Source organism: Balearica regulorum, chromosome 5, assembly GCF_011004875.1.
Source record: "Balearica regulorum gibbericeps isolate bBalReg1 chromosome 5, bBalReg1.pri, whole genome shotgun sequence".
Taxonomy (NCBI): domain Eukaryota; kingdom Metazoa; phylum Chordata; class Aves; order Gruiformes; family Gruidae; genus Balearica; species Balearica regulorum.
The window spans coordinates 69,358,679-69,382,523 of record NC_046188.1 but is presented as its reverse complement, the minus strand read 5'-3'; the positions used below and the strand labels follow the sequence as shown (position 1 = coordinate 69,382,523).

Genomic DNA, 23,845 nt, shown 5'->3' with positions numbered 1-23,845 from the left:
CCGCGGCCGTCGCCTACACCCACGTGCCACTTCCAGCTCCCCCACATCGGGGGACAGGGGTCCTCCAGCAGCGAGGTGCCAAAACCAGCCCCAGGGAGCACCCATACCCTGGGACATTTTGGCACTCGGAGGAGCCGGGGTGCCAGGGAAAACCCGGGAAACCCCGGGAGAAGAGACCTCTCCCCTTACCGCGCCGATGCCCCATGGAGCCGGAGAGGCTGGACTGTTGGGAGAGGTCCCAGTCTCCCCGTTTCCCTTGGCGTGGGGTGCAGAGAGCCCTCCTGCAGTGAGCTCAGCCCACCGCCACCTCGCTGCTACGCTTCGCACGAAGACCGAGAACCGCCGTGTGCTCTCCCAGCTCTCCTCTCCAGCCATCTTCTCCATCCTGAAGACCCCTCAACCGCTCACCCCCCCCGGGCATCCTCCTTGCCCTTTCCTAGACCCCCCCAGACCTGGTATTTGGGGTACAGACACTCCCTGGCTTTACCCAGGGGTGTAGAGCAGCCCTGTTCCACCAGCGGCTCCTCTCCCCCAAATCACCGGTGTTTCATGGACCCCCCCCCGAGAGCTGCCCTTCCCTCCGCCACCCCACGCCTTGTCCCCTGCATCTCCCCAGGGGTCTTTTCCCTCCAAGAGGAGCCCTGGGGTCCCTCGGCCTCTGCCCCCCCCCCCAGGAGCAGGCAGGGAGGCATCCCCCGGTGCCGCAGGGCAGGGAGCGGGACACACGGGAGGTCAGCCCCGTGCCCGTTGTGGGGGTCCGGTGTGACAGGGGGGTCTCCCCGGGGAAGAGAGCCAAAGCTTTCCGAGCAGCGCCGGTGCCGTCGAGCAAGAGGGGCTCGTCCCGCGCTCCCCACCTCCGCCTCAGGGACGGTTTCGGCTGCGGCAGACACCATCAACGAGAACTGCTTCCAGACGCGGAGCTCCGAGCCCAGAGGCCACCAGGGATGGAGGGCTCCCCGCTCCACCGGTCCCCCCCCACCGCGGCAGAGAGGCAGCGCCGGGGTGCGCGGCGTCTCCCCCCCGGCCGTGGGGCACTCGGCGTGCCGTCCCTCGGGGTACCCGGCCCCCGGTGGGCTCCGTCCTCGCTCCAGCCTTTGCCCCAGCATTGCTCCCGCCCGCGTTGCCACCTTTTTTCCAGCCCTTCGGTCACCGCCGCTGTCCCGCCAAGCACCATGTGTCCCTGAGCGGGTCCCTCCCCATCACCCCGCCGCGTCCCCAGACCCTCTCTGGTCCCTGCCACCCGCTGTCCCCAGCCCTGAGAGGTACCTGCTCCTCCCGGGGGGTGGGGGGGGTCAGGGCTGCAAATGCCCAGAAGAACACATAAAGAAATTAAACGCTTCCCCGTAGAGCCTTAAACCACCTATTTCTGCATTTCCAGAGAAAGCTGCTCCTAAATACAGCGAAGCGGCAGAAAACCTTGGAAGCCGTGGGAAGATCATCTAGGTCGAAAGATCGAGGGGTTCTGGGTTATCGTCGTCCTAATTGCCCGATTTCACGGGAAGGGACATTTTTCCAGTTGGCAGCAAGAAGCTGACCCCGACCCAGGAGCGGTTCGGCGTGTGGCGGCGAGATGCTCCGGGTTTGGCGAAGGATGAGCGAGGAGGGGACCACCACGCTGGGCAAAGGCAGAGGGGTGCGCCAGCCTGGTTTGGGGGGGTGAAGGGGCTTTGTGGTGGTGTCGTGTGTCCCCCCCCAGGGCTGGGAGGCTCCAGAGCTACAGGTGAGGAGACGTAATGGGCCACGAAGATGGGGTGAGCAGAGACAGGCTGTTCATCCCGCTCCCCCAATCTCTGGGGCTTTTTTCTACCGAAGCGGCTCATTATTTTTTCAGAGCTGGGAACAGAAATAACCGACAGCGAGTGAATAATCCATGAGGCTTTGGCTGAGCAGCGTAGGGGAAGGGAGGGAGGGGGGTGGAAAGCTGCAGAAACAAGAAAGAAAACATTTAACTCGACCCGAAACTAAAGAGACAGTTCAAACAGGCCCCCCCCCCGCCCCTGCTCTGGGGCTGGAGGTGAGGTTTGGGGGCAGACGCTGTCCCCAAACAACAGGGAGGGATGCCCCAGGGAGCGAGCGAGGATGGAGACCCCCCCACCTTGGGGCACCGACAGCTCCCTAGGGTGCTCCCCGCCCCCAAAAAAAAAATCATCAGTGGGCTTTCCTTCCTCACCTCCATCCCGAGCTCTCCGGGAGCTCTCCTGCTGCCGGCTGCTCAGCACCCAGCCCTGCTCCTCGTTAGGGTCCTGCCGCCGCAGGCTGCTTACGGAGGGAAATCAGGACCGAGCTCGTCGGGAGCCAACAAACCTCTCTGCTGGTTAGCAATGGCCCCAGAGCTCTTTGGTCTCAATTCCTGGCCCCCCCCCCCCAAAAAAAAAAAACCCGAGTGATTTTGGAACGCTCAGCAGGTCCCTCGGCTCCGTTCCCGTCTCACGGGATCGCCCGGCCACGTTCGCAGCCTCGTGGGAACAGGGAGCACGTGGCACCAGCGTCCCCGTGTCACCCCAAGGAGCGACCCCAGCCCGGGGAGGGGGGGGGTGGCAGCTCCTCTGCCGGTGTAAGAACACGGAGCTGCTGCCGTCACCGGCATCGCCGCCGGCTGACCTGCGGCTCCAGCAGCGCTAAATATAGCGAGCCGTGCCGCTGTGGATATGGGGGGGGGTGGAATTTAGGATTTCCTTAGCGGGGGAGCAGGTACCAGGGGGATCTCGCCATCGTTAGTGGGATGAAGGTGATGGGCACAGGAGATCCCCGAATTCAGGCGGGGATGAGCCCCTTGCCTGACGGCCAGCAGCTCTGGGAGAGGGGGATTTGCAGCTCCCGCGCTGAGAAATCTCCAAAACGAGGAGACACGGGCTGGACAGAGCGTTTATTTCAAAGATAAAACAAAGCCAGCAGGGTGCCAGCCGAGGTAGATGGTCCGGCACCCGCACGGCTCCTGGCATTCATCGGGGTGTCTCTAAGCTACCTGCTACGGGGCTGCCAGACCTCGAGGAGGTCCCAAACCATGACCCCCACAGCCAACCGGGTACTTACAGGCAGAAACACCCCAGGAAGTCCCAAAATCCGCCCCCACTCCCCTGAGAAGCCCCTTCTCCAAAGGAGCCAGCAGGCGAAGAGCCCCTCTTTGAGGCCTAATGCAGAGAGGGGCAGGGAGGGGACAAATTCGGGGTGCCGGCTAGCTTTCAGGGGGGGGGGGGGCCAGTGTGCCCCAGCCTGCGGCGCGGTGGGAGGAAGGTGCTGTAGCCAGTTGGGGATGGTTTTGGGAGCGTGGAGGCACCGACATCCTTGGGGCCAGCGCCTCGCTAGACTTCGGGGGCGGCCAGCTGCAAAGAAACCCAAGAGCTGCTGCTTCGGGGGGACACACACACACGGGGCTCAGCGTGGCCCCCCCCCAGCACCCACCACCCCGTAGGGTCTCCGGCCTCTCCTCCGCCTCCCGTGCCCACCCACGCTTGGAGCAACACTGCGTGCGGTGAGGCGGAGGTGCTGGGGTGCTCCCCGGGGATGGGGGGGGGGGGCATGCTTTCCTGGGGGGGTTACGGGGCGGGAGGCACCGGTGGCAGCGGGAGGAGGTCTGTCATGCAGGCAGGGGACGGATGCTGCTCCTGGGAGCCAGCCCAGCCCCGGCTCCGCTTCTAGCTGGGCTGTTCTTTGGGGTCGTAGATCACCTCGGTGTAGCTGGGCGGCTGCGGCAGGTCAGCCAGCGGCACCGCCAGGTCCACCTGCGTGGTGCTGGGCACGATCAGCATGGCCTGGGGGGGGACAAGAGGGAGGGGACACGGTGCTGGGGGTCCGCTCCTGCTGCCTTTCACCCCCCATGCCCCCCTCAGCCCCCCCTGCCCTACCTCGTTGGGGCTGAGGCGGGTGGCCCGGCACCAGAAGCTGGCGGTGGCCACGGCGATGCAGAACTCCAGGATGGTGAAGATGAGCAGCACGATGGAAATCCCGTTCCCTGCGAGCTCCAGGACGGGGAAAGCCCCATCAGCAACGCCCAGGAAGAGGAAACCTGTAGACCCCACCCCACGTTTTGGGGCGAGGATTTCAGGGTTCCCCTCCTCTGTCTCCCACCGATCCGAAGCACGGCAGCCCTGGCTCCGCGGGTGCCAAGGTCTCGCTCAGAGCCCCCCCCGGCCTCGCCGCTTTCACGGCTCGCGGAGAGAAACGGGTGCTTGCAGGGCGTGAGTCATCTCCCGAGGTACCAGCCTAAAATAGGTCAGGCACAGGGTGCCACGCCGGCAGACGGCCCCGGCATTTGGGGTGCCGCCGGGCACGGGCTCCCCACTCCCAAACGGCGATAGGGCTGAACCCCGCAGAGGGGCCCGGCACAGCCCCCCCGCCCCGGCAGCATCCAGGGGGGAGGAGGCACGACAACCCCCCAGAGGGGACGGAGGGATGGAGAAGGGGATGGGGGGGTCTCCCCAAAAAGCTTAGCCCTATCTGGGCAGGCTCAGCCAGCCCCGGGCACCGCTCCTCCGAAAGCGGAGGCTGGGGGGGGGGGCCAGCTGTGCCCCCCACTTACCAGGACAAGATAGCTGTAGTAGTCGAAGCCGGAGCGGTAGAGCCCGTTCAGGTTGAGGTCTACGATGAAGGCAACGATGCCCAGCAGCGCGAAGATGGCGCTGATGACGTTCATGGTCTGGCTGCCCTTCACCTGCAGGCACGGGGGGGCTTTGGGGCGCGTGTCAGACCCCGAAGCCCCTGGGGACCCCCCCACCCCGGGGGCTCAGCCGTGGGTCAGGGATTATTTATTTTTTTCCTTCCCTCCTTCCCGTTGCTCGTTGACAGAAATAACGCCGGCGCGAGCTTCAAACGCGGCTTTGCCCCCGCGGGTTTCACCCAGGGCTGAGCTGCTCCCACCCACCCGCCCCCTCCTCCAGCAAACGGGGCAGCCGTGGGGATCCCCCCCCACCCCCGGGGACACTCACCGCACACTCCGTGGGGCTCTTCTCCGCCCCGATGGAGAGGCAGCCCGAGATGATGAACTGCGCGGGGAGAGAAGGGGACGGTCAGCCGCCACCCAGAGCCCCCCAAACCCACCCAAACAGAGTTTCGGGGATCCCGGCGGGCATCCCTCCCCGACCCCGCGCTACGCACGGACACGCCGCCCAGGAAGGGGATCTCGCCGATGATGAAGACGGAGGTGTAGACGTTGGTGAGCGTGCTCAGGACGATCCCGAAGCCGATGTGCATGAAACCGGTCATGATCTGAATGGTCTGCGGGACGGGGCAGGGCGAAAAGCGGGACCCACTCACCCCCACCGCCCCGAGGGGGACCCCAGCCGCAGCACCCCCCGGGGCGGGGGCAGCAGAAACCTCGGGGATGTGGCAGGAGGGAAGGGGAGGGGGAGATATTCCCAGGGGTGCCAGCCGCCCCCCCCCCCCAAGCCCCCCCATCCCGACTCACCCCCATCACTCGGTTCTTGCCCTTGGGCAGGGTCTCGGCCGTGTACATCACGGCGCGGCTGCCCAGCCGCAGGCTCCCCATCCCCGCCATGGAGGCAGCGGGGGGGGGGGGCCGGGAGGGGGGGACCCCCCAACTCCTGCCACCACCCCCCCACCCCCACCCTCCCCCCGGTCCCGGAGCAGCCCGGTCACGGGTGGGAACCGCCCCCCCCGGGGCCGCCCATTGGTGCGGAGCGATTGATGTCAGAGGCTGCGGCATCCCCGGGCCACCGCCCAACCCACGCGTGATCCGAAGAGCCACGGGTGAACCCCGCTGCCCCAGCCCGCAGGGTCGATAGTGGCAGAGGGACATGGAGCAGATTCGGGGTTGGGGGGGGGGGGGGGGGGGGGAAGAGGCAGCCCCCCAAAACCACCCCACCCGTGGGTGCAGCCCCCGTGGGGAGAGAAAAGTGGGGCACCCTTCATGGAGCGGGGGGGGGGGGGGGGGGAAGCTACTCTGTATTGCCCCCCTCGAATTAGGAAAAGGGGTCCAGGGCACCCACGGGAAAAGATGCTCAGACCCCACTGCACCCCCACAGGAAAGGGAGGTGAGGAAAGTGGGGAGAAGCCCCCAAAGCCCCCCCCAAACACCTCCTGGCTGAGCTAAGCCCTCCTGAGAGCTGCCCCCCACCCCCAGCCCTGCTTGCAGCCCCCAGCACCAGGCCGTGTTTACAGAAATTAAAAAAAAAGAAAAAAGAAAAAAAAAGCAAGCAAGAAAAAAAAAAACCCCAACCTCCCTGCAGCCAGTTCCTGGAAGCTCCATCAAGGGCCATTAGGCAGAAATCGCCTCCTCCCTGCAGAGCCGGGGGTGCAGGGAGCATCACGGGGGGCTGCCCCCCCTCACGCAGCCAGGACACGGGGGTTGGCAGGACCCCCCCATCCCCGCGGGCAGTGGGGAGCGGAGCTCCTCGACACCCCTTCTCCAGGCAAGGGGGGGGCCCGGGCTGCGCGTCAGCCTGGCTCTGCCCCGGGAAGGTCCCTGGGTGCAGGAGGGGACGAGAAGGTCTTGTCATCATCATCATCATCACGTCACCTCTCCGCCATCATCCTCTGCCTGGCGCTGCCCACATGGCGAGCGGCCGTTCAGGCGAGGGTCCACGCGGCTCAGCGTGATGGGGGGGGTGTGGGTGGTCCGGCAGCACCCCAGAGAGGCCAGCGGGACCCTTTGGGTTACACAGGGACACCGGGGACATGTCACATCCCCCCCCACCCGCTCACCCTGAGCACCCAAGGGTGCGTGTGGTCTCCACCGCCCCCTCCCACGCTGACGCAGCACAGCTTTCTGCCACAGATTTATTTCTAAAACAAGGAGGCTCACACGCTGGCAGGGGCCGCAGGAGCAGGGGGGGTCCCAGGGGTGGCCCAGGCAGCGCCAGCTGCGGTGGGGGCCATGGCCACAGCACGGGGCTCCCCCGGCGCTGCCTCGGGGGTCCCCACTCGGTGCCCGCTCCGGTGACGCCGCACCGAGCCGTAACAGCCGGCCACGCTCACAGCGGCGAGGATGGAGCACATGGCCACCATGGCCAGCGTGGTGCCGGGGACAGCCAGCCCTGCAGGGAGAGGTGGCGAGATGAGGGGGGACGGCAGGGTCACCCCAGTCACCCCCCAACACCACAGGGGGGGCTCGCACTCACCCGAGTCCCTCTTCTCCCCCCGAACCACGGGGACAGAGGGGTGGCGAGGCGGCGCTGTGCCGGGCTCCAGCGTCGTGGGGAGCCCCGTGGGGTCCGGGGAGGAGCTGGGCAGAGCCGAGAGCAGCCCCAGGGGACCCAGACGGACACTGGCTTCCCCCAGCAGCCCTGCGAGGAGAAGCCCATCAGGCACCGCTGGGCACCGGCATCCTCCGTAGGGCTCACGGATCCCACCAAGGGGGTCATCTTACCTCCGCTACCGGCCAGCCGGCGCCGCCGCCGGCCCCCGCAGCCGCCCGGAGAGCCGCAGCACGAGCAGTCGGCCCCGTCCGGGGATCGCCAGGCGGCCGCCACACGGTCATAGGAACAAGCCTTGCCGAGGGTGCTGGCGGCCCCCCGTGCCACAGCCTTCAGGCGACAGCGGAGATAGATCTGCAGGGACAAGCATCCTCCTGCCGCGCCTCCTGAGCTGCCCCACGGCTCCCCAGCCACCCCACCTCGGTGGGTGGGTGTCACCCCACACCCTCAGACCCCCCCACCCCAGCACAGACCTGGCTGCCGGAAGCGTTTGGGAAGAGGAAGGTGTCCAGCTGGAAGCGGAGGAAGCCATCTCCGCGCTGGGGTAGGAAGCGGGAGCGACCCAGCTGCCCATCCAGCAGGCACCTACCGGGGTGGGACACGGGGTGAGATGGGCTCCACTACCCCCCCCCCGGGCTCCGCAACCCCCCCGCAGGGTCCCGGCGAGGAGGGAGAGCGGGAATTAGGGGCAGCACCCAAGCCCCAGCGCTCACCCGTTGTCAGCGATGACATCGTATTTCAGCCGCGCCGTGGGGCTCGGGCTGGCCACGCACTCGTCCACGAAGACCCTCAGGGGCAGGAGGGGGTGGGCGCCCACCGACGCCTCGATGTTGATCAGCTCCCCCAGGGAATAGGTGGGCTGGTGCAGGCGGGAGGACCAGGTACCTGGGGGGTACACGGCCAGGCAGGAGGGTGCCCCCCCCCCACTACCCCCCCCCAGGGGAATGCGGGGCTCTGGGGCTCCCCCACTCACTGTCATACACATCCAGGGCAAAGCGCAAGCGTCTCCGGTGGGCGACGGTGGAGCCGAAGGGGACCCAGGTGGGCTGAACGGCCCCGGATGAAACGCTGCCCGTCCTGCACCAGACAGCACCCCTGAGCTGGGCAGGGGCGGTGGGAAGGCTCCCAGAGCAGGCAGGACACCCCTGCACCCCTGCCTGCCACATCCCCCGCGGGCAGGCACCCCCCCACACACACCCCAGGATGGGCACCGAGAGGTCCCGCCATGGCTTGCGCCCACGGGGCTCCCCGCTTACCTGGGGTAGCGACAGTCCACGGGGAGGGAGAAGGGCCGGGCGCGAGCCACGGGGCCCCCGGCCGAGGGACGGTAGTGCAGGACGTTGCTGTAGCGGATGCTGTCCGGGAGGAGCTGGGGGAAGAGCGGCCACAGGGCTGGAGGCGTCACCCGGCTCAGGGTGGGTGTCCCCTCCCTGTCCCCAGCACCCTGGGAAGGGTGCTGCGCGTCCAGGAGCCGGGAAACTCCCCGGCACACGGCGAGAGCCAGGTCTGAGGTCACTGGTGACGGCCCCGCTCACGTTAACCGGCGCTCCCACCCTCACGCAAGGGGTTGTTGTCCCCATGGGTGATGTCGGGGTCGTCCCCCCCCACGGGACGGCAGGACCCAGGGGTCACCCAACACATGGGTGTAGCCACAACGATGGCACGGGCGCCTTCCCAACCACGGGGGCTTCGGCAGTCACAGCCAGGGATGCCCCGACGCCGTCCCCCCCGCGGTGGGACACGGTGTCCCCCCGCTTCCATCCCACACCCGCCCCGAGGAGGGCCACGCTGCCGCAGCAGCTCTGTCAGGGACACGCGGCCACCCCGGCTCCTCACCTCCAGGGTGGTCCCGCAGCCCACCAGCGGGTGCTCCAGCCGGTACCCATCCCCATCAACGGCGGTCACCCCGCAGCCGGACCCCAGCGTCAGCTCCCCGCCAGCCACGCGGCTCCCCAGGAGGCCGGCTGGCACGGCCACGGAGAGCCGCGAGTGGCCACACGTCACCGAGACTGCGGCAGGGAGAGGAGAGGGAGGGCTGAGCCAGCTCACCGGGGACCCCCAGGCTACCCCCGGCACAGACACCCCCTTGAGTCCCCCAATTTTAGCCTTCACAGCCCCAGGGAGGACAGGGAGATAGGTGCTGTCACCCCAGGGCACCTCAAGCATCCCCACGGGGAGATGGGAGGGTGCAGGACCCACCCCAGGGCTTCCCCTGGCCCCAGCCCCAAGCGGGGTGCGCGGGGCAGCTTCCCCTCCAGCCCTGCCCGGGGTGCAAAGGGGGCCGCGGTCCTCCTCCACTGGCAGCCGGGCACCCCCCCTCCAAAAAAAAAAACACCCCAGCCCCTTACCCAGGGCATCCTGTGCCCAGGCTGCGGCAGCAAGAAGGAGCACAAACCACCTTCTCCTGAGAGCCTGCATCGGGGTGGAGGAGGAAGAGGAGGGGCAGCCCCCAGCTGATGGCTTTTACACCTGGGCCAAGGTCTGCGGCCGCAAGGTCTCCCAATGGGAGGGTGGGTGGTCCCTGCAGCCCCCGCCCAGCCCCTCGCACCCACCTGGGGCCCGGCTCTGCAGAGCTCTTCCCCTCCCAGGGTGCAAACTGGGACCCCCCGTCCCTGTCCCGGTCCCTGTCCCTGCCTGGGGTGGGGTGGGGGGGACGATGGAGACGGTGCCCTCATCACCCCAAAAGCAGGCTGGTCCCCTGCTGCAGTGACTGGTCTCCAGCCAGATGTACCCCCCGTCCCCTACACCCCTTCGCACCCCCTCCAGACGGTTCCTCACCCTGTACCATCTCCTACGCCTTGTCCAGAAGGATGCTGTGAGGGACAGGACCAAAACCCTTACTAAAATCCAGAAACCCAACATCCAGCGCCTTCCCATCGCCCCCGAGGCGGGTGACCTTATCGTAGCAGGATATCAAATTGATTAAACGGGACTTTCTCTCCGTCAACCCGCGCTGACCGTGCCTGGCGATGGCATTGTCCTTTAAATATTTTTCACTAGCACCCGGGACGACCTTCTCTATTGTTTTTCCAGGTAGGGAGGTTAGACTAACAGAGCTGTGATTTCCTGGAAAGTACAAGCCCTTCTTGTAAAACTGGATATGGCTGGAGAGCTTCCAGCCACCGGGGACCTTCCCAGGCACCCAGGAGCTTTGGGGGGGGTGGTGGGGGTGGTGTGTGACACCCACCAGCTCCTTCAGCACCCTGGGATGAGTCCCATCCAGCCCCGCAGGATATTCAACTGGTACGGCCGGTCCTTTGAGATTTCAGTGACCTCAAATGGAAAAATCGCTGTCCCCGCAGCCGTGACCCTCCAAATCTGTTCGATACACCCCTGGGCACACAGATAAGGTGGCTGTGCTTGGCAGTGCCGGGGCAGGTGACCGGAAAAGGGCACTGGGAGCAGTTAAAAGCGGAGAGGACACCGGGAGAGACGAGTGTCCGCGGGACTCTGCTGGCCTGAGCGGACCTGCTTGCCCCGAGGACAACACGATGCTCGGCGTGGCTTTCGGCATCGGGGTCCTGCTGGCCCTGGCGGGCGGCACGGCCGCGCACGACTGCGGTAAGTGTCAGCCCCTCGCACCGGAGAGAGAGCGGTGACCCTGCGAGGGGGTGGCAGGAGGGGACACGGGGTCCCCGGTGTGCCAGCGGTGTGCCCAGCCCCTCTCCTTCCAGTCGCCCCGCAACAACTGGTCTCCAAAATGGTGCAACGCCTGGAGGATTCCGTGCAGGAGAACGAGCTGCCGAACCCCAGCGTCCTGCTGGCCATGAACTTGGCCGGGGCCACTGCCAGCAACGCCCGCAAGTGGCTGCTCCAGCAGATACAGGAGGAGGCCGTGAAGAGAGCCCAGAAAGGTAGGCAGGGCTGAGGGGGTGCAACCGGTCCCGGCAGAGCTGGTACGGCAGATTTGGCACCGCCGGCTTTCTCCACCCTGGCACCCCCCCTTGCACTCCCCGGTTGTTTTCTCGTCCCCGCAGACATGACCTCGGGAGAGGCGGCTCTCTACGTGCTCGCCCTCCTCTCCTCCTGCCAGGACCCGCAGCGTGTCGAGGCGCTGGGGCAGACCGTCGACCTGGTCCACGTCCTGCAGCAAAAAACAGACGAGGAGATGGCCAGCCTGGGTACGCCGGCACGGGAGGGAGGACCCGGGGTGTCCGGGGAGATGTCTCCCCCTCCGGTCCCGTCCCCCCCTCGTCAGCTCGCTGCGCTTTATTTTGCAGAGGCGCAGGGCGTCCCGAAGACCACCCTGTACAGCGTGAGCCTGGACGCCCTGGGTCTGTGTCTGGCGGGGGTAGGTGGCTACCAAGGAGCGTCCGTGGTCCTGGCCAAGCAGGTGCTGAGCCCCGAGAGTCACCTCTCCGTGGGTAAGGGACCCCTCCGGCCCCGCCGCATCCCCTCCGCTTGCAGCGTCCCGCTCCCGGCAGCTCTGATGGTGACGCCGGGATCTCGCAGACACCCGTGCCGTGGCGGTGCTGGCGTTGGCGTGCGCGTACGGCCAGACGGATCTCCATGACGTGCGGGACCTGCTCCGGGAAGCTCTGTCGACGGTGACCAACGGCTTCCTGGATGAGCAGGAGAAGGGCCACGGCATGATTGGGAACATCTACAGCATGGGGCTGGCCCTGCAGGTACGGGGTGGGCTGCGGCACCGCGGCCACCCGGTCCCGCTCCCGACTCTGCTCACGCCACCTCTTGCCTCCTCCGCAGGCCCTGGGGGCCACGAGCAGGTTTTACGCCCCACGGGAGTGGGACTGTGCCCAGGCCTTCTCCGTGGTGTACAGCCACAACTACCGCCAGCCCATGGCCATCGCCCAGGTCCTGCCGGCCCTCGTGGGCAAGTCGTACCTGGAAGCGGCTAGCCTGGACTGCGCCGCCGACACCGGCACGTCCCGGAGCCTACAGTTGCCCCTGACCCCAGGGCTGGGTACAACCGGGGTTCACAAAGGTAGGGCTGCTGCCGCCCAGAGCCACGACGTTCCCCGTGGCACCGTGGCGGGCACCCACGCTGCCCTCCCAGCAGCACCCATCACGGTGTCCTACTCCATCATCAACAAGCTGCAGGGAAGACACTTTAGCTACACCACCTCGGTGAGCGTCCCGGGCGGCTCCACGCTGCTCAAGGTGCTGCAGGTGGCGGAGGAGGAGAAACCCGACATCTTTAGGTGAGAGCTGGAGGAGCCGGGGAGAAGAAGCGGGGGGTCCACGGCGTCCCCCCACTGAGCCCCGAGCCCACCCGCCTCCCCGGCAGCTTCCAGACGGAGCAGACATCTTGGGGCCCCATGGTGGTCTCCATCCACGGGCTGGCCGCCAACTCGGATGACAGGACCTACTGGCGGTTCCTCAGCAGCGAGGATGCCCTCCAGGAAGGTGGGGAGCCCGGGGTGGGGGACACAGGGGGGCCGTGCCAGTGGCCACGGCGCCCCGGCCTCACGCCCATCCCTCCGCCGCAGGGGTCGGGACCTACGAGCCGCAGGACGGGGAGCACATCCGGGCCGTCTTCAGCACCTACTGAAACCGCTGAGGGATGCCAGGCCCGGCTGGGTGCACCGTGAAGGCAATAAAGAGCCATTTGCAGCACAGAGCTCTGTGTGTGTGTGTGTGTCTGAGGCGGCCATGACCTGCGCCACCTCTGCCCCTCGCAGGGACACAGCGCCCAGGCCCCTCGGTGGGGACGAGGCCTCAGGGAGAAGGGCAGGGCAGGCTGCAGGGAGGGTATTGGAGCCTCAACGGGACACCGGGGCGGGGGGGGGGGGGGACGGGACGGCCCTGCCCGGCGACATCGTGGGGGGGACACGGATAGGGGGGGGTGGGTTCCGCCGGGATGGAGCCCCCCCCGGAACTAACGTTCCCCTCCGCGTTTCCCCGGGTGCGCCGGAGGGAAGGACCGCTTTACCGGAAGTGTCCCTTGCCGGGCGGCTTTGAGAGTCGGACCTCATGGCGGCGCCCTACGGGTACTTCCGGGCTGGCGGCGGCGCGGCCCGGCGATGTGGCGATGGCGGCTCCCGCGGCCGCTCCTGGCTGGAGGAGGTCAGGGGAGCCCGGGCACCGCTCCGCGGGGTCCGCCGGGGCTGCTCACCGCCCGGGGAGGCTTCGGGGCGGTTGTGGTGGGGAGAGAGTGCCCGTGCGCCTGGGTCCCGGCGGAGGACGAGCCGGGGACCGGGGGGGGGGGGCTCTGGCACCGGGACGCCCGGGCCTCCTCCCGTATGAACCGAGAGGCGTTGGGGTCCGGGACTCCCGGGTCAGCTGTGGTGGCCGTGGGGGGATGTTGGGATCCGGGGCGGGTCTCTCCGAGTTTGCCGGAGCCGCTCCTGGGAAGCGGGGCCGCCGCCGGGCCCCCCCGCCCGCTGCATCAGGCCCCGCTCTGAGCCCCCGTTCTGTCCCCCAGGTCCCGGCGGCGTCACCGTCCCCCGGGCGGGCCTCAAGAAGTACGTGCTGCCCCCGGACTACAGCGGTAAGGGGGGACACGCGAGGGGAGAACCCTCTCCCGGGGATGGTGGGGGCACCACCCCCCGCCCCGATCTGCTGCCGCCTGTGCCCCGCTCCACCGGGGCGTCCTGGGGCCGGTGACCCTCACACGAGCGTCCCCGGGCAGGTATCACCTTCCCGGAGAGGACAAAGCTGAAGTTCATGGACAAGGTGCCGGCGGTGCCCAAGGTCAGGCGGGAGCCTCGGCAGCTGCGTGACATCCGCGGCCCGTCCCGGGAGGCCACCGACTTCACCCAGGGACAGTACGGGATCCTGGTGAGCGGGAGGGGGCCCTGCTCCTCCCCCAAGCTGGAGCGTGCGCCAAGGGTTTTGGGGTGGGGGGGTGGGGGGAAACCACGGTCCCTGAGGTGCCCCGTCCTTCTCCCCGCAGGCCTTGGGGGGCGGGTACCTCCACTGGGGCCACTTCGAGATGATCCGTTTGACCATCGGCCGCGGCATGAACCCCAAGACCATGTTCGCCATCTGGCGCGTGCCGGCCCCCTCCAAGCCGGTGACGCGGAAGAGCCTGGGACACCGCATGGGGGGCGGCAAGGGCCCCATCGATCACTACGTGACGGCGGTGAAGAGCGGGCGTCTGGTGGTGGAGGTAGGCGGGCGTTGCGAATTCGAGGAGGTGAAACCCTTCCTGACGCAGGTGGCCAAGAAACTGCCCTTCCCCGCCGTCCCCATCAGCCGCGACGGCCTCCGTGAGATGCGGCAGGAGGAGGAGGAGAAGAGGCTGAATAACCAAAACCCCTGGACCTTCGAGCGCGTCGTCACCTCCAACATGCTGGGGATGCGCAAGTACCTCAGCCCCTACGACCTGCAGCTAAAGGGACGCTACTGGGGCAAATTTTTCCTGAAACACAGGGTGTAACGAGCAGCTGGGGAGGGGGCCGCCTTTATTAAACCTTCCCACAAGAACCTGCAACGGCCGCTGTGGTTTTTAGAGGCGCGAACACGGAGCCAGGAGCATCCCAGAGGTGACGGCGTCAGGGCTCGTCGCCGAGACACCCCCCTCCCGTTCCCCGGCGCAGCACCCCGGAGCAGAGCGTGGGTGATCTCTTTATTCAGGAGGAGGGCTCTGGCATGGGCAGCTGCACATCCGAAGAGCCGGCGAAGACAGAGAAGTCGTCGCAGATGAGCTCCGAGCAAGGGGAGAGGCTTCTCCTTCCGCCCCGAGCGAGGCAGAGCCCTCTACGTCGCCTGCACGCTGCCCCGGGGAGGAACGCGGTTCCTCCGGCCGCTCCGTGCCGCCGAGGAGGGAGCCGCTTTTCGCTGGGGCCGCCGACCGTCGGCCAAATTGAGGATGGGGAGCGAGGGGAGACCTTGGGGCGTTCGCCCGGCGGTGGGGAGGGAAGGGGGGAGCCGGGGCAGGTGGTCTCCGCTCCTCCGGGGACACGCGGGCTGCGGCGGAGGGATGTCCTCAAGGCTCCGGGGACGAGGGCTTGGCAAGAGGGTCCCGGGACCGGCGGTCGGGGTCTCTCCGATGGTTGGAGCCGTAGGTGGACGCGGGCAGGATCAGCCGGGCGGCGGGGCGGGAGCGGGGAAAGGCCACCTGCAACGGGGAGGAAGATGAGGGGCCGCCGAGGAAGGGGATGTGGCTCCCACCGCCGTGGCTGTCCCCATCCCTCCCTGACGTGGCCGCCTGGTCTGTGCCGGCGCCTTACGGATGCGCCGGCAAGTCCAAGGGGAGGGAATCCCACCGGGAATCCCACCCGGCTCGACCCCGCTGAGACCCGAACCGGTTCCCCGGGTGCGGGGGGGTACCGGGGACCCCCCGCTGCCACCCTCCCGCCATGCACCCGGTCACCTGGAGGGCAGCGGGTGGGGGTCTCAGGCGAAGATGCTCCCAATGCTGGCAGCCAAGATGATGGCGAGGATGATGCAGCATATCATGATCATGATCTTCTTCTGCGCAGGGAGAGAGGGGACGTGAGACGGGGCTGGGGAGAGGGGACAGGGACGGGGGCTGGCGGGGGGACAGGGGCTGGGGAGGGGGCCGAGGGGCTTGGGGGGCAGCGGGGCAGGTGTGAGCTGGTTGTGCGTAGCACCAGGATGTGGCCGTGCCGGTGTCACCCTCGGACAGTGGCCAAGCACCGGGGGGACGTGTCCCCATCGCTGTGACTTACCCAAAACCACGGGGGGGTGGGGGGGGGTCTGACCCAGCCTGGCAGAGTCCGTGGGGTTTTGGGGTGTCCCTAGCCCCACGCTCCCCTGTCACATCTCCACCCTGAGGGGCTGCTTTGCTACAGCACCCAAAACCCGGGGTCGGTCCCAGACGCCGCGTCCTCTGCCAAAGCCACCAGCCCGGCCGCCGCAAGCTGAGCCGGAGCTGTGCTCAGCCTGGGGGCAGCAGCCCCCCCAACTTTGGGTGTCTGGGGGTGCCAGCACCCCGCTTGTCCCTGCAGCGCCCCGGCATCGCGTTGCACGCGGAGAGGAGAGGCGCAGGGCGGGCATCAGCAGGGATCTTTATTGGAACGGGAATTAAATAACCGCAACCGCCGCGTCCTCCCGCCCCAGCTCCCCGCAGCGCCAGGGCGGTCGGCGTCGGGGGACGCGCCAGCTGCGGACATCAAGGCCGAGAGGGGACAAGGTCCCTGGTGGCTCCGTCTGCCGCGGCACGGTAGACAGCAAAGCGTGGTCAGACCTGCCAGCAGCTGCTGGTGCCACCAAACCCCTTGTCCTAACCGTGTCCCCGTCCCTCGTCCTCCCGGGATGCCCGTGAGGGTCCAGCCCTCGTCCCCCCCCCCACCGAATCACCTCGTTTCCTCTCGCTGGGGTCGTGGCACCGGCTGCCGCATCCCCCGCGGTGCCGACACGGCCCCTGGCGAGAGATGGGGAACCAGGAGAAGTCGATTTATCAGCAAAGGGAAAATAAATAGTTGAGTCCTGTCCCCTTCCTGTGTCGGGGACACAAGGACAAGGGGGACAGACCCCCAGGGACCGGCAGGACAGCGGGGGCTGCAGGGGGTGGTCTGGCGGGGGAGAACACTCCGGCGAAGGGGGTCCCTCGGTGGAGGGAGAGGCAGCGGTGCCGAGCCCAGGGGGGGAACCAGTACGTGGGGGCTGAGGGAGGCAGGTCCGGGAGAAGCGGGGAGAAGGGGGGGCCGGGTCGCGGTGCCAAGGAGGGTCCCATGGGAGACGTCGCCGCTGGGACAGTCGGAAGCGTCTGGAGGAGGGAAAGGGGGAGACGTCAGCGGGGAAGGGGACGAGGGGCTGCAGCGGGGACGGCACAGGGAACGCACAGCCAAGCACGGAGCCGAAATCCAGACCCCCGAGCACTGCAGACCCCCGAGCACTGCAGACCCCCGAGCACCACAGAGCCCTGAGCACCACAGACCCCCGAGCACCACGGAGCCCTGAGCACCGCAGACCCCTGAGCACCACGGAGCCCTGAGCACCGCAGACCCCTGAGCACCGCAGACCCCTGAGCACCACGGAGCCCTGAGCACCGCAGACCCGAGGCCGCCAGCCAGCACCCAGCACCCCCAGCCCCAAAGGCAGAGGCAGAAACCGAAGCACCGGAGAGCCAGACCCCAGCCCAGGCAGGGTACGATGGCGGGGCCAGCCCGGCCCTGCTTGCTCGCCGTCCCTGAGCCCTCCGGGGTCCTGTGGCTCCGTGGTGGGGTTCCCCTGCCCCCCCTCCCCCAAACACTTACAGACCACAGCCCCTGCCTCGGGACCTATTTCTTGTTTAGCCCCACGGAAAGTCCGATGATGAGGGCAACTATCCCCAGCAAGAGCAGCACTACCGCTGCCAAAATCAGCATCTTCTGGAGGGGGCGAAAGGGGAGACGGGGGCCGGTTACGCCTGCCCCGAGGTGGGGGGGACACAGACACAGAGAGCAGAGGTGGGCGCAGAGGAGCCCAGAAAAGTCAGAGGTGCTGCAGACGCGGGTAGGAGGGGCTGAGCCCTCACCAGCTCGTCACACCTGATGGGGAAGGGGGCTCAGGGCTGGGGAGGGGACACAGAGAGGGACAGAGCTGCCAACCCCATGGAGGTCACAAGGGAGGAGCAGGGACCAGTGGGAGCTATTGGGGTGATTTGGGGGAGCACTGGGGGTGGCTGGAGGACACGAGGGGTTCGCGGGACCACTGGAGGATACGGGGAGATACTGGGGGCACTGGGAGATGTGAAGGCACGCTGAGGGACAGAGGGGGACACTGGGGGTGCCTTTGGGATGCCGGGGGCTGTGGAGGGGACACTGGGGGACACCGGAGCCGTCGGTCCGTCTCACCCTCCTGGCCTCACTTTGGTACTTCACGGCCTTTTTGGTGTCGGCCACGGCTCGCTCCACGAAGCCGACGGACTGGTCCATGTTGTTCTCTATGCGGTCGATCATGGCTCCCTACGGGGCGCGGGGGCAGCAGGGCACAGGCAGAGAGAGGCAGAGAGAGAGAGAGAGACGGGGGGGACGACACACACGCTGAGAGCACCCAGGGGTGCTGGCACCCACCCACCTTGCGCGCCTGGCCCTGGTACTGGAGCGCCTTCTTGGTCTGCTGGTTCGCCTGCTCCACGTGCTCGGCCGTGTGCATCACGTACTGCTCCACGTTATCCAGCAACCCACCCTGTGGGGACGGGAGAGGGGACACGCTCAGCAGGGACCCTGTGGCACGGCCCCCACGGCACGTGGCACAGCCCCGGCGGCGCAGGTACTCACCCTTCCCCGGTGCACACAGTGGCTCCTCGCATTGCATGGGGGGGGGGACAGAGAGGGGCTGAGAGAGGGGCCGGGACCACCGTGGCGTGGGGCGCACCCCTGCCCGCCCTTCCCTCCCTCCCTCCAAGGTCCCCTCGGGTGCTGGGTGACCCCACGGGGACCGGCGCACCGGTCACCACCCAGCCCCGCGTGGCTCCGTGCCTGGGTTCCCCTGCACGGGTGCCGGTGCTGCCCTGCGTGGCCCCGCGCGGGTGCCCACGTGGCTCCGTGCCACCCTGTGTCCCCATGGAGCCCTGTGCAGCCCTGCGTGCTGCTCCCTGCGTGGCTTCACGTGTGGGTCCCTGCTCGTCCCCGTGCACAGGTCCCTGCTCGTCCCCGTGCACAGGTCCTTGTTCATCCCCATGCAGAGGTCCCTGCTGGTCCCCGTGCACAGTTCCTGGCTTGTCCCTGTGCACAATTCCCTGCTCGTCCCCGTGCACAGTTCCCGGCTCGTCCCCGTGCACAGGTCCCTGTTCATCCCCGTGCACAGGTCCCTGCTCGTCCCTGTGCACAGTTCCTGGCTCGTCCCTGTGCACAGTTCCCGGCTCGTCCCCGTGCACAGGTCCCTGTTCATCCCCGTGCACAGGTCCCTGCTCGTCCCCGTGCACAGTTCCCTGCTCGTCCCCGTGCACAGTTCCCGGCTTGTCCCCGTGCAGAGGTCCCTGTTCATCCCCGTGCACAGGTCCCTGCTGGTCCCCGTGCACAGGTCCCTGCTCGTCCCCGTGCACAGTTCCCTGCTGGTCCCCGTGCAGCCCGTACCTGGTTTTCCACCAGCATGGCGATGTCCACGAACATGTCGTGGAGCTCCTTGATGCTGCTCTCCAGCCGCACGATGTCCTTGTGCCGCCCCTCGATCTCGCTCAGCGCCTGCTTCGAGATCTGCGAGTCCATGATCTGCAACGGATCGGGAAGACGGCGGGTGGGACACAGACCGTCAGCGGGGGGGATCCCGGCCCCCGCTGTCCCGTCCCCCCCCCCGGTGTGGTGGGCACTCACCCCCGAGGTGAAGATGGAGGGGTTCCCGCTCTCCAGCATCTCCTCCAGCTCCTCGTCCGTCGTGTTCTTGCCGGCTGCAGGCACCGGGAGCGGGTGGTGGGAACAGGCCCCGCCCACTCCACCAAAGGGGCGGGGCCTGTACGACCTGGCTCCACCCACTTTGCCAGAGGGGCGGGGGTTTTAGGGGCTGGCACCGCCCACTATGCTAAAGAGGCGGGGCCTGTAGGGGCTGGCTCCACCCACTATACTAAAGGGGCGGGGCCTGTAGGGGCTGGCTCCACCCACTATACTAAAGGGGTGGGGCCTGCAGGGGCTGGCTCCACCCACTATACTAAAGGGGCGGGGCCTGTAGGGGCTGGCTCCACCCACTATACTAAAGGGGCGGGGCCTGTAGGGGCTGGCTCCACCCACTTTACCAAAGGGGTGTGTCTGTGAGAACAGGCCCCGCCCCTCGGGTGAAGTGGGCGGGGCCTGCGGGGCGGGGGGGGCACGCACTGATCTCGAGCTGGCGCTGGATCCGGCCCTTGCTGCGCTCCCGGAAGTCGACCTGCGCCTCGTTGTACTTGGTCATGACATCAACGAACTTGCGGGACAGGACCGAGTGCTGGGGATGGGGACAAGGACACGGGGCTGGGGACAGCCCGGGCATGGCATGTCCCAACCCCGGGGGGACAGGACCCAGGGACGGGGACAGGGATGGGGACACGGGACAGCCCGGGCATGGAATGTCCCAACCCCGGGGGACAGAACCCAGGGACGGGGACAGGGATGGGGACACGGGACACCCCGGGCATGGCATGTCCCCATGGGTCGTTTTCCCAGGGGACAGGACCAAGGACATGGGTGTGGGAATGGGGACACCCCAAGCATGGTGCATCCCAGCCCCAGGGGACAGGATCCAGTGCTGGGGACAGGGACGCCCCAGGAGCACACCTGCCAGCCCCGGGGGACAGGGGCAAGGACGGGGGTGTGACAATGGGGACAGCCCCGGCATGGCACAGCCCCAGCCCAGGGGACAAGATGAGGTGCTGGGGCTGGGGATGGACCCAGGGTACCCGAAATATGGCACGTCCCAGCCCATGGGGGACAGGACGGAGCGCTGGGGACGGGGTGGAGGGACATGAAGCGTGGGAGCACCCAGACATGGTGTGTCTGGGACGGGGTGCCGCTGGGGATGGGGGACAGAGGTGGGAGACCTGGGGACACCAGGGACATGCCGCATCTCCAGCCTGTGGGGGACGGCGGGATGGGGTGCTCAGGACCTGGGGGTGCTGGGTGGGGACAGCCCTGGCACCGGGTCCCGGGGACCGGAGCTCACCTGGGACTTGCGTATCCGCAGGTCGGCAGAGGACCGTGCCTCATCCTGCTCGATGTTCCTCTCCATGCCTGGCGAGAGCCGGACCCCAGCCCATCAGGGACCTTCCCCACCCGCCAGACCCCACGGTCCCAGTGTCCCCAGCACACCCTGCCCTTCCCACGGGGACAGGGGGACCCACGGGGCCGGGTGACACAGTGATGGGGACGCGGCCACTCACTCTTCAGCTTGTTGCGAACGCTGTTGGCCATTTTCTTGATCTCCGCCGTCAGCTGCTCCAGATCATCTTTGGTCTCTGCGGGATCACGGCACGTGAGACAGGAAAGCCACCGCGGGAACGTCCCCGGGAAGGGGACCCGTGACCTGGATGGGGGGGGACGCGGCCGCCGCGCTCACTCTGCTCAGGGATGGGGGCCGAGAGGATGATGCTGTAGAGCTTCTTGGCCTCCTCCACGTTCTCCGAGATCTTGTCGATGTTTTGCCGGGTCTCCTCGATCTAGACGAGCCGGGGAGGATGGGGGGGGGGGGCGGTTAGGAGGCAGCCCCGCGCCCCCCCGGCCCCGCACCCGACCCCCCCTCACCTCCGAGAAGAACTCGTCCATGAACGCCGTGTTGTCGACGGCGATCTCCAGCTCCTCGGTGTCATCGTCCGCGTCCTGCTTCTGCGGGGGTACGGCGGGCAGCGCTCAGGGGTGGCACCCACCTTGCTTGCACCCGAGGACCCCGGTGACACCCCCCCACCCCGGGTGACCATCACCCCGTGGGGCCAGGGCGGCCGCCAACCAGCCCAGCTCTGCGGGGTCGGGGAGGGGGGGGGGATGAGGCGGGAGCAGCCTCGGGGACGTGGTGGCACGGGGGGGACATCTGCAGTGGGGGGACACACACACACACGAGTTCGTCTCACATCTGGCCACGCACGGCCGGGGAATTAAGGGATTGCTGGGCTTGGCCGCAGGGAGGGGACGGGGATGGGGACGGGGACGGGATAGGGTTTTATGGCCCCGACCTTCGTCCCGCGGCAGGTCTGAGCAGCGCCGGGGCTCGGCGGGGGCCCAAAGGCGGCTGTCGCCCATCACCGCGGCATCGTGCCCGGCCCCCCACCCACAGGCTCCTGGCTCAGGCCCTTCCCGGGGTGCCCGGCCCGGCCCCTCCGTCTCCCCTCGCCCCACGCTGGCACCCCGGGGGGTACCCGGTGCCCGGCTGCGGTGTCCCCAGAGAGGGGGACAGGCTCCGGCCGGGGACCCCCACCCCCCCCCCGCCTGCTCTTGCCGGAGTAAAAATAAATTTAATCCCTTCTCTCCCTCCCAAGGGTTTTATCTGATGGCTCCGTAATCCCCGCTAAATCCCTGCCAAGCCTCCCCGCCACGGCTGCCCGCTCCATGCTGGGGCCCGGGTGCAAGTTGGGGGGCTGCTGGGACCCCCCACTGCCCGGGGAGGCATTGGGCGGGGGGGACACGCACGACATCGGGGCAGGGAGGTCCCCGGGGAGCGGGGAGCAGCGGGGCCCCATGGCAGGGCGGGCAAAGGGAGGAGGAAGCGGCGATTGCGGCGGGGAGCGTGGCGAGGCTTGGGGCACGGGATGGGGTGCTGGCCCCCGCGGGCACCCCACATCTGCTTCCGGCCCCCCAAGGGACAGATGTCCCTGCCCCACGCTGCCTGGGTGGGGGCTGGTGTCTCCCCATTGCACCCCACAGCATGGGGGGGGACAGCCCTCGTCCAGGGGGTTGATCTCCCCCCAAAATACCCTCCCCGCCCCCAAACGACTCACAGGGCTGATCCCCCCGGCTGGTCCCTTCCACCTGACACCCCCATTGCCGTGGGGCTGAGGGCCCCCATCCCCATGACACCCCCATATATCGTAGGGTGGGGGCTGAGGGCCCCCATCCCCATGACACCCCCATATATCGTAGGGTGGGGGCTCAGGACCCCATCCCCATGACACCCCCATATATCGTAGGGTGGGGGCTCAGGACCCCATCCCCATGACACCCCCATCCGCCGTGGGGTGGGCTCTTGGTGACATCCATCCCCATGATGTCCCCATCCACCACGGACCTGGGTCTCGGGTCCCCCCCGTGCTGTCCCCATGCACCATGGGGTGGGGGTCTCAGGGAACCCCCCCCATCCCCGTGACACCCTGGGGATCCCCCCACCCCACGAGATGTCCCCCCCCATCCCCTCTGCACCCCGTGGGGGGTCTCTCACCGCCTTGAGCTGCTCCAGCCGGTCCTTCATGGTGCCCCCAAGGGCTGGCGGGGCGCAGGGGGGTCCCCGTCCTCACCCACCGCAGCGATGGGGGATGCCGCCCTCGGTCCTCCCCGGCCGGCCGAGGCCTCCTACATCCAGAGGAGGTGGCTGGTGGCCCTGTCCCTGTCCCTGTCCCCAAGCCCGGGGTTGTCCCTGCGTTAATCCCCAGTGACAGGCACAAGGAAGGCAGGAAGGCGCCGAGGGGAGGGACGAGGTGGAGCCACCCTTCACCTGGGACACCCGGGGACACCGGCTCCGTTAAAGGCGACGACTGTGGGTGCCCCCGGCCACCCCGGGGAGGCTGTGGCGAGGACGGATGTGGGGTGGCCAAGGCGAGGAGGAAGCTGGTCCCCAACGGGGGTCACGCGTGGACAACGTGTCCTACCCTGCCATGGGTGGCTGCAGCGGGGGAACGGCTGGGGAGAGGGGACAGGGCTGGGGGGCATGGATATGGCTGGGGGGGGCACAGCTGGGGATGGGGACACGGCTGGGGATGGGGACACAGCTGGGGGGCACAGCTGGGGGGCACAGCTGGGGGGCACGCTGGGCTTAAGGGATGTGGCTGGGGACAGGGGACATGGCTGGGAGACATGGTGATGGGTAGGGGTCACAGCTAGGGGGACACGGGTGGGGGGGACATGGATATGGACAGGGGACACAGGTGGGGGGGACACGGGTGGGGGGACATGGGGATGGATGGGGGGACAGGTGGGGGACACGGCTAGGGGTGGGGGACACGGGTGGGGGGACATGGCCATGGGTCACAGCTGGGGGACATGGCTATGGACAGGGGACGTGGGTGAGGGGGCACAACTGGGGACAGGGGACACGGGTGGGGGGGGGCACGGGGATGGATGGGGGGACAGGTGGGACACACGGCTGGGGGGACAGAACTGGGGACACAGCTGCAGGCAAGGGCCAGGTAGATACGACCGTTGGGTGTGTGCAACAGCGCGCGTGTAAAG

General features: G+C 68.0%; 5 protein-coding genes across 10 annotated transcripts; 2 read left to right on the top strand and 3 right to left on the bottom strand.

Moving 5' to 3' along the window:
• Positions 1-3,382: 3,382 nt before the first annotated feature.
• Positions 3,383-5,505, bottom strand: LOC142602157 (membrane-spanning 4-domains subfamily A member 12-like). 3 transcript variants are annotated; one of them, XM_075755484.1, is made up of 6 exons: positions 5,405-5,505; positions 5,095-5,214; positions 4,926-4,982; positions 4,520-4,651; positions 3,846-3,959; positions 3,383-3,752 (listed from the first exon to the last, which is right to left on the bottom strand). In XM_075755484.1, the coding sequence occupies exons 1-6, from the start codon at positions 5,492-5,494 to the stop codon at positions 3,636-3,638; spliced, it is 630 nt and encodes a 209-aa protein (XP_075611599.1). In that variant the 5' UTR covers positions 5,495-5,505; the 3' UTR covers positions 3,383-3,635. The 3 variants fall into 3 exon arrangements, with proteins under 3 accessions (XP_075611599.1, XP_075611600.1, XP_075611602.1); XM_075755485.1 differs by having other exon boundaries at positions 3,846-3,952; XM_075755487.1 differs by lacking the exon at positions 5,095-5,214.
• Positions 5,506-6,466: 961 nt separating this feature from the next.
• Positions 6,467-9,569, bottom strand: LOC142601860 (zona pellucida sperm-binding protein 3-like). The gene is made up of 10 exons (XM_075752995.1): positions 9,500-9,569; positions 8,988-9,160; positions 8,408-8,520; positions 8,125-8,228; positions 7,865-8,036; positions 7,625-7,736; positions 7,325-7,505; positions 7,077-7,241; positions 6,761-6,992; positions 6,467-6,605 (listed from the first exon to the last, which is right to left on the bottom strand). The coding sequence occupies exons 1-10, from the start codon at positions 9,567-9,569 to the stop codon at positions 6,467-6,469; spliced, it is 1,461 nt and encodes a 486-aa protein (XP_075609110.1).
• Positions 9,570-10,529: 960 nt separating this feature from the next.
• On the top strand, positions 10,530-12,732 carry CBLIF (cobalamin binding intrinsic factor). Its single transcript, XM_075755471.1, has 8 exons — positions 10,530-10,712; positions 10,826-11,005; positions 11,129-11,272; positions 11,372-11,515; positions 11,604-11,779; positions 11,859-12,313; positions 12,400-12,518; positions 12,602-12,732. The coding sequence occupies exons 1-8, from the start codon at positions 10,643-10,645 to the stop codon at positions 12,661-12,663; spliced, it is 1,350 nt and encodes a 449-aa protein (XP_075611586.1). The 5' UTR covers positions 10,530-10,642; the 3' UTR covers positions 12,664-12,732.
• Positions 12,733-13,070: 338 nt separating this feature from the next.
• Positions 13,071-14,547, top strand: MRPL16 (mitochondrial ribosomal protein L16). The gene is given in 5 exon segments (XM_075755482.1): positions 13,071-13,118; positions 13,121-13,178; positions 13,537-13,602; positions 13,744-13,892; positions 14,008-14,547. Coding segments are annotated over 5 exon segments (792 nt in total). The 5' UTR covers positions 13,071-13,085; the 3' UTR covers positions 14,494-14,547.
• Positions 14,548-14,587: 40 nt separating this feature from the next.
• On the bottom strand, positions 14,588-23,128 carry STX3 (syntaxin 3). Of its 4 annotated transcripts, none has more exons than XM_075755480.1 (11): positions 22,839-23,128; positions 21,215-21,295; positions 21,030-21,129; positions 20,854-20,928; positions 20,637-20,704; positions 19,814-19,922; positions 19,319-19,392; positions 19,082-19,216; positions 18,081-18,191; positions 15,422-15,530; positions 14,588-15,174 (listed from the first exon to the last, which is right to left on the bottom strand). In XM_075755480.1, the coding sequence occupies exons 1-10, from the start codon at positions 22,866-22,868 to the stop codon at positions 15,453-15,455; spliced, it is 861 nt and encodes a 286-aa protein (XP_075611595.1). In that variant the 5' UTR covers positions 22,869-23,128; the 3' UTR covers positions 14,588-15,174; positions 15,422-15,452. The 4 variants fall into 4 exon arrangements, with proteins under 4 accessions (XP_075611595.1, XP_075611596.1, XP_075611593.1 ...); XM_075755481.1 differs by having other exon boundaries at positions 15,430-15,530; XM_075755479.1 differs by lacking the exons at positions 14,588-15,174; positions 15,422-15,530 and adding exons at positions 16,663-16,788; positions 17,279-17,392.
• Positions 23,129-23,845: the final 717 nt, after the last annotated feature.

Bases quoted from the DNA above. Each gene is read 5' to 3' on its own strand.
- STX3 (XM_075755478.1), bottom strand. From the start codon at position 22,868: ATGAAGGACCGGCTGGAGCAGCTCAAGGCG. The intron at 21,296-22,838 runs GTGAGAGACCCC...GTACCCCCGCAG, and splicing joins GGCTGGAGCAGCTCAAGGCG to AAGCAGGACGCGGACGATGA. The intron at 20,705-20,853 runs GTGAGTGGCCGC...GGCTCTCGCCAG, and splicing joins CGTTCGCAACAAGCTGAAGA to GCATGGAGAGGAACATCGAG.
- LOC142601860 (XM_075752995.1), bottom strand. From the start codon at position 9,569: ATGCAGGCTCTCAGGAGAAGGTGGTTTGTGCTCCTTCTTGCTGCCGCA. The intron at 9,161-9,499 runs GTAAGGGGCTGG...TCCCTGCCGCAG, and splicing joins CTGGGCACAGGATGCCCTGG to TCTCGGTGACGTGTGGCCAC. The intron at 7,242-7,324 runs GTAAGATGACCC...TTCTCCTCGCAG, and splicing joins CCGGCTGGCCGGTAGCGGAG to GGCTGCTGGGGGAAGCCAGT.
- LOC142602157 (XM_075755484.1), bottom strand. From the start codon at position 5,494: ATGGCGGGGATGGGGAGCCTGCGGCTGGGCAGCCGCGCCGTGATGTAC. The intron at 5,215-5,404 runs GTGAGTCGGGAT...CCCGTCCCGCAG, and splicing joins GCAAGAACCGAGTGATGGGG to ACCATTCAGATCATGACCGG. The intron at 4,652-4,925 runs GTGAGTGTCCCC...CCGTGCCTGCAG, and splicing joins AGAGCCCCACGGAGTGTGCG to GTGAAGGGCAGCCAGACCAT.
- CBLIF (XM_075755471.1), top strand. From the start codon at position 10,643: ATGCTCGGCGTGGCTTTCGGCATCGGGGTCCTGCTGGCCCTGGCGGGC. The intron at 10,713-10,825 runs GTAAGTGTCAGC...CTCTCCTTCCAG, and splicing joins CACGGCCGCGCACGACTGCG to TCGCCCCGCAACAACTGGTC. The intron at 11,516-11,603 runs GTAAGGGACCCC...GGGATCTCGCAG, and splicing joins CGAGAGTCACCTCTCCGTGG to ACACCCGTGCCGTGGCGGTG.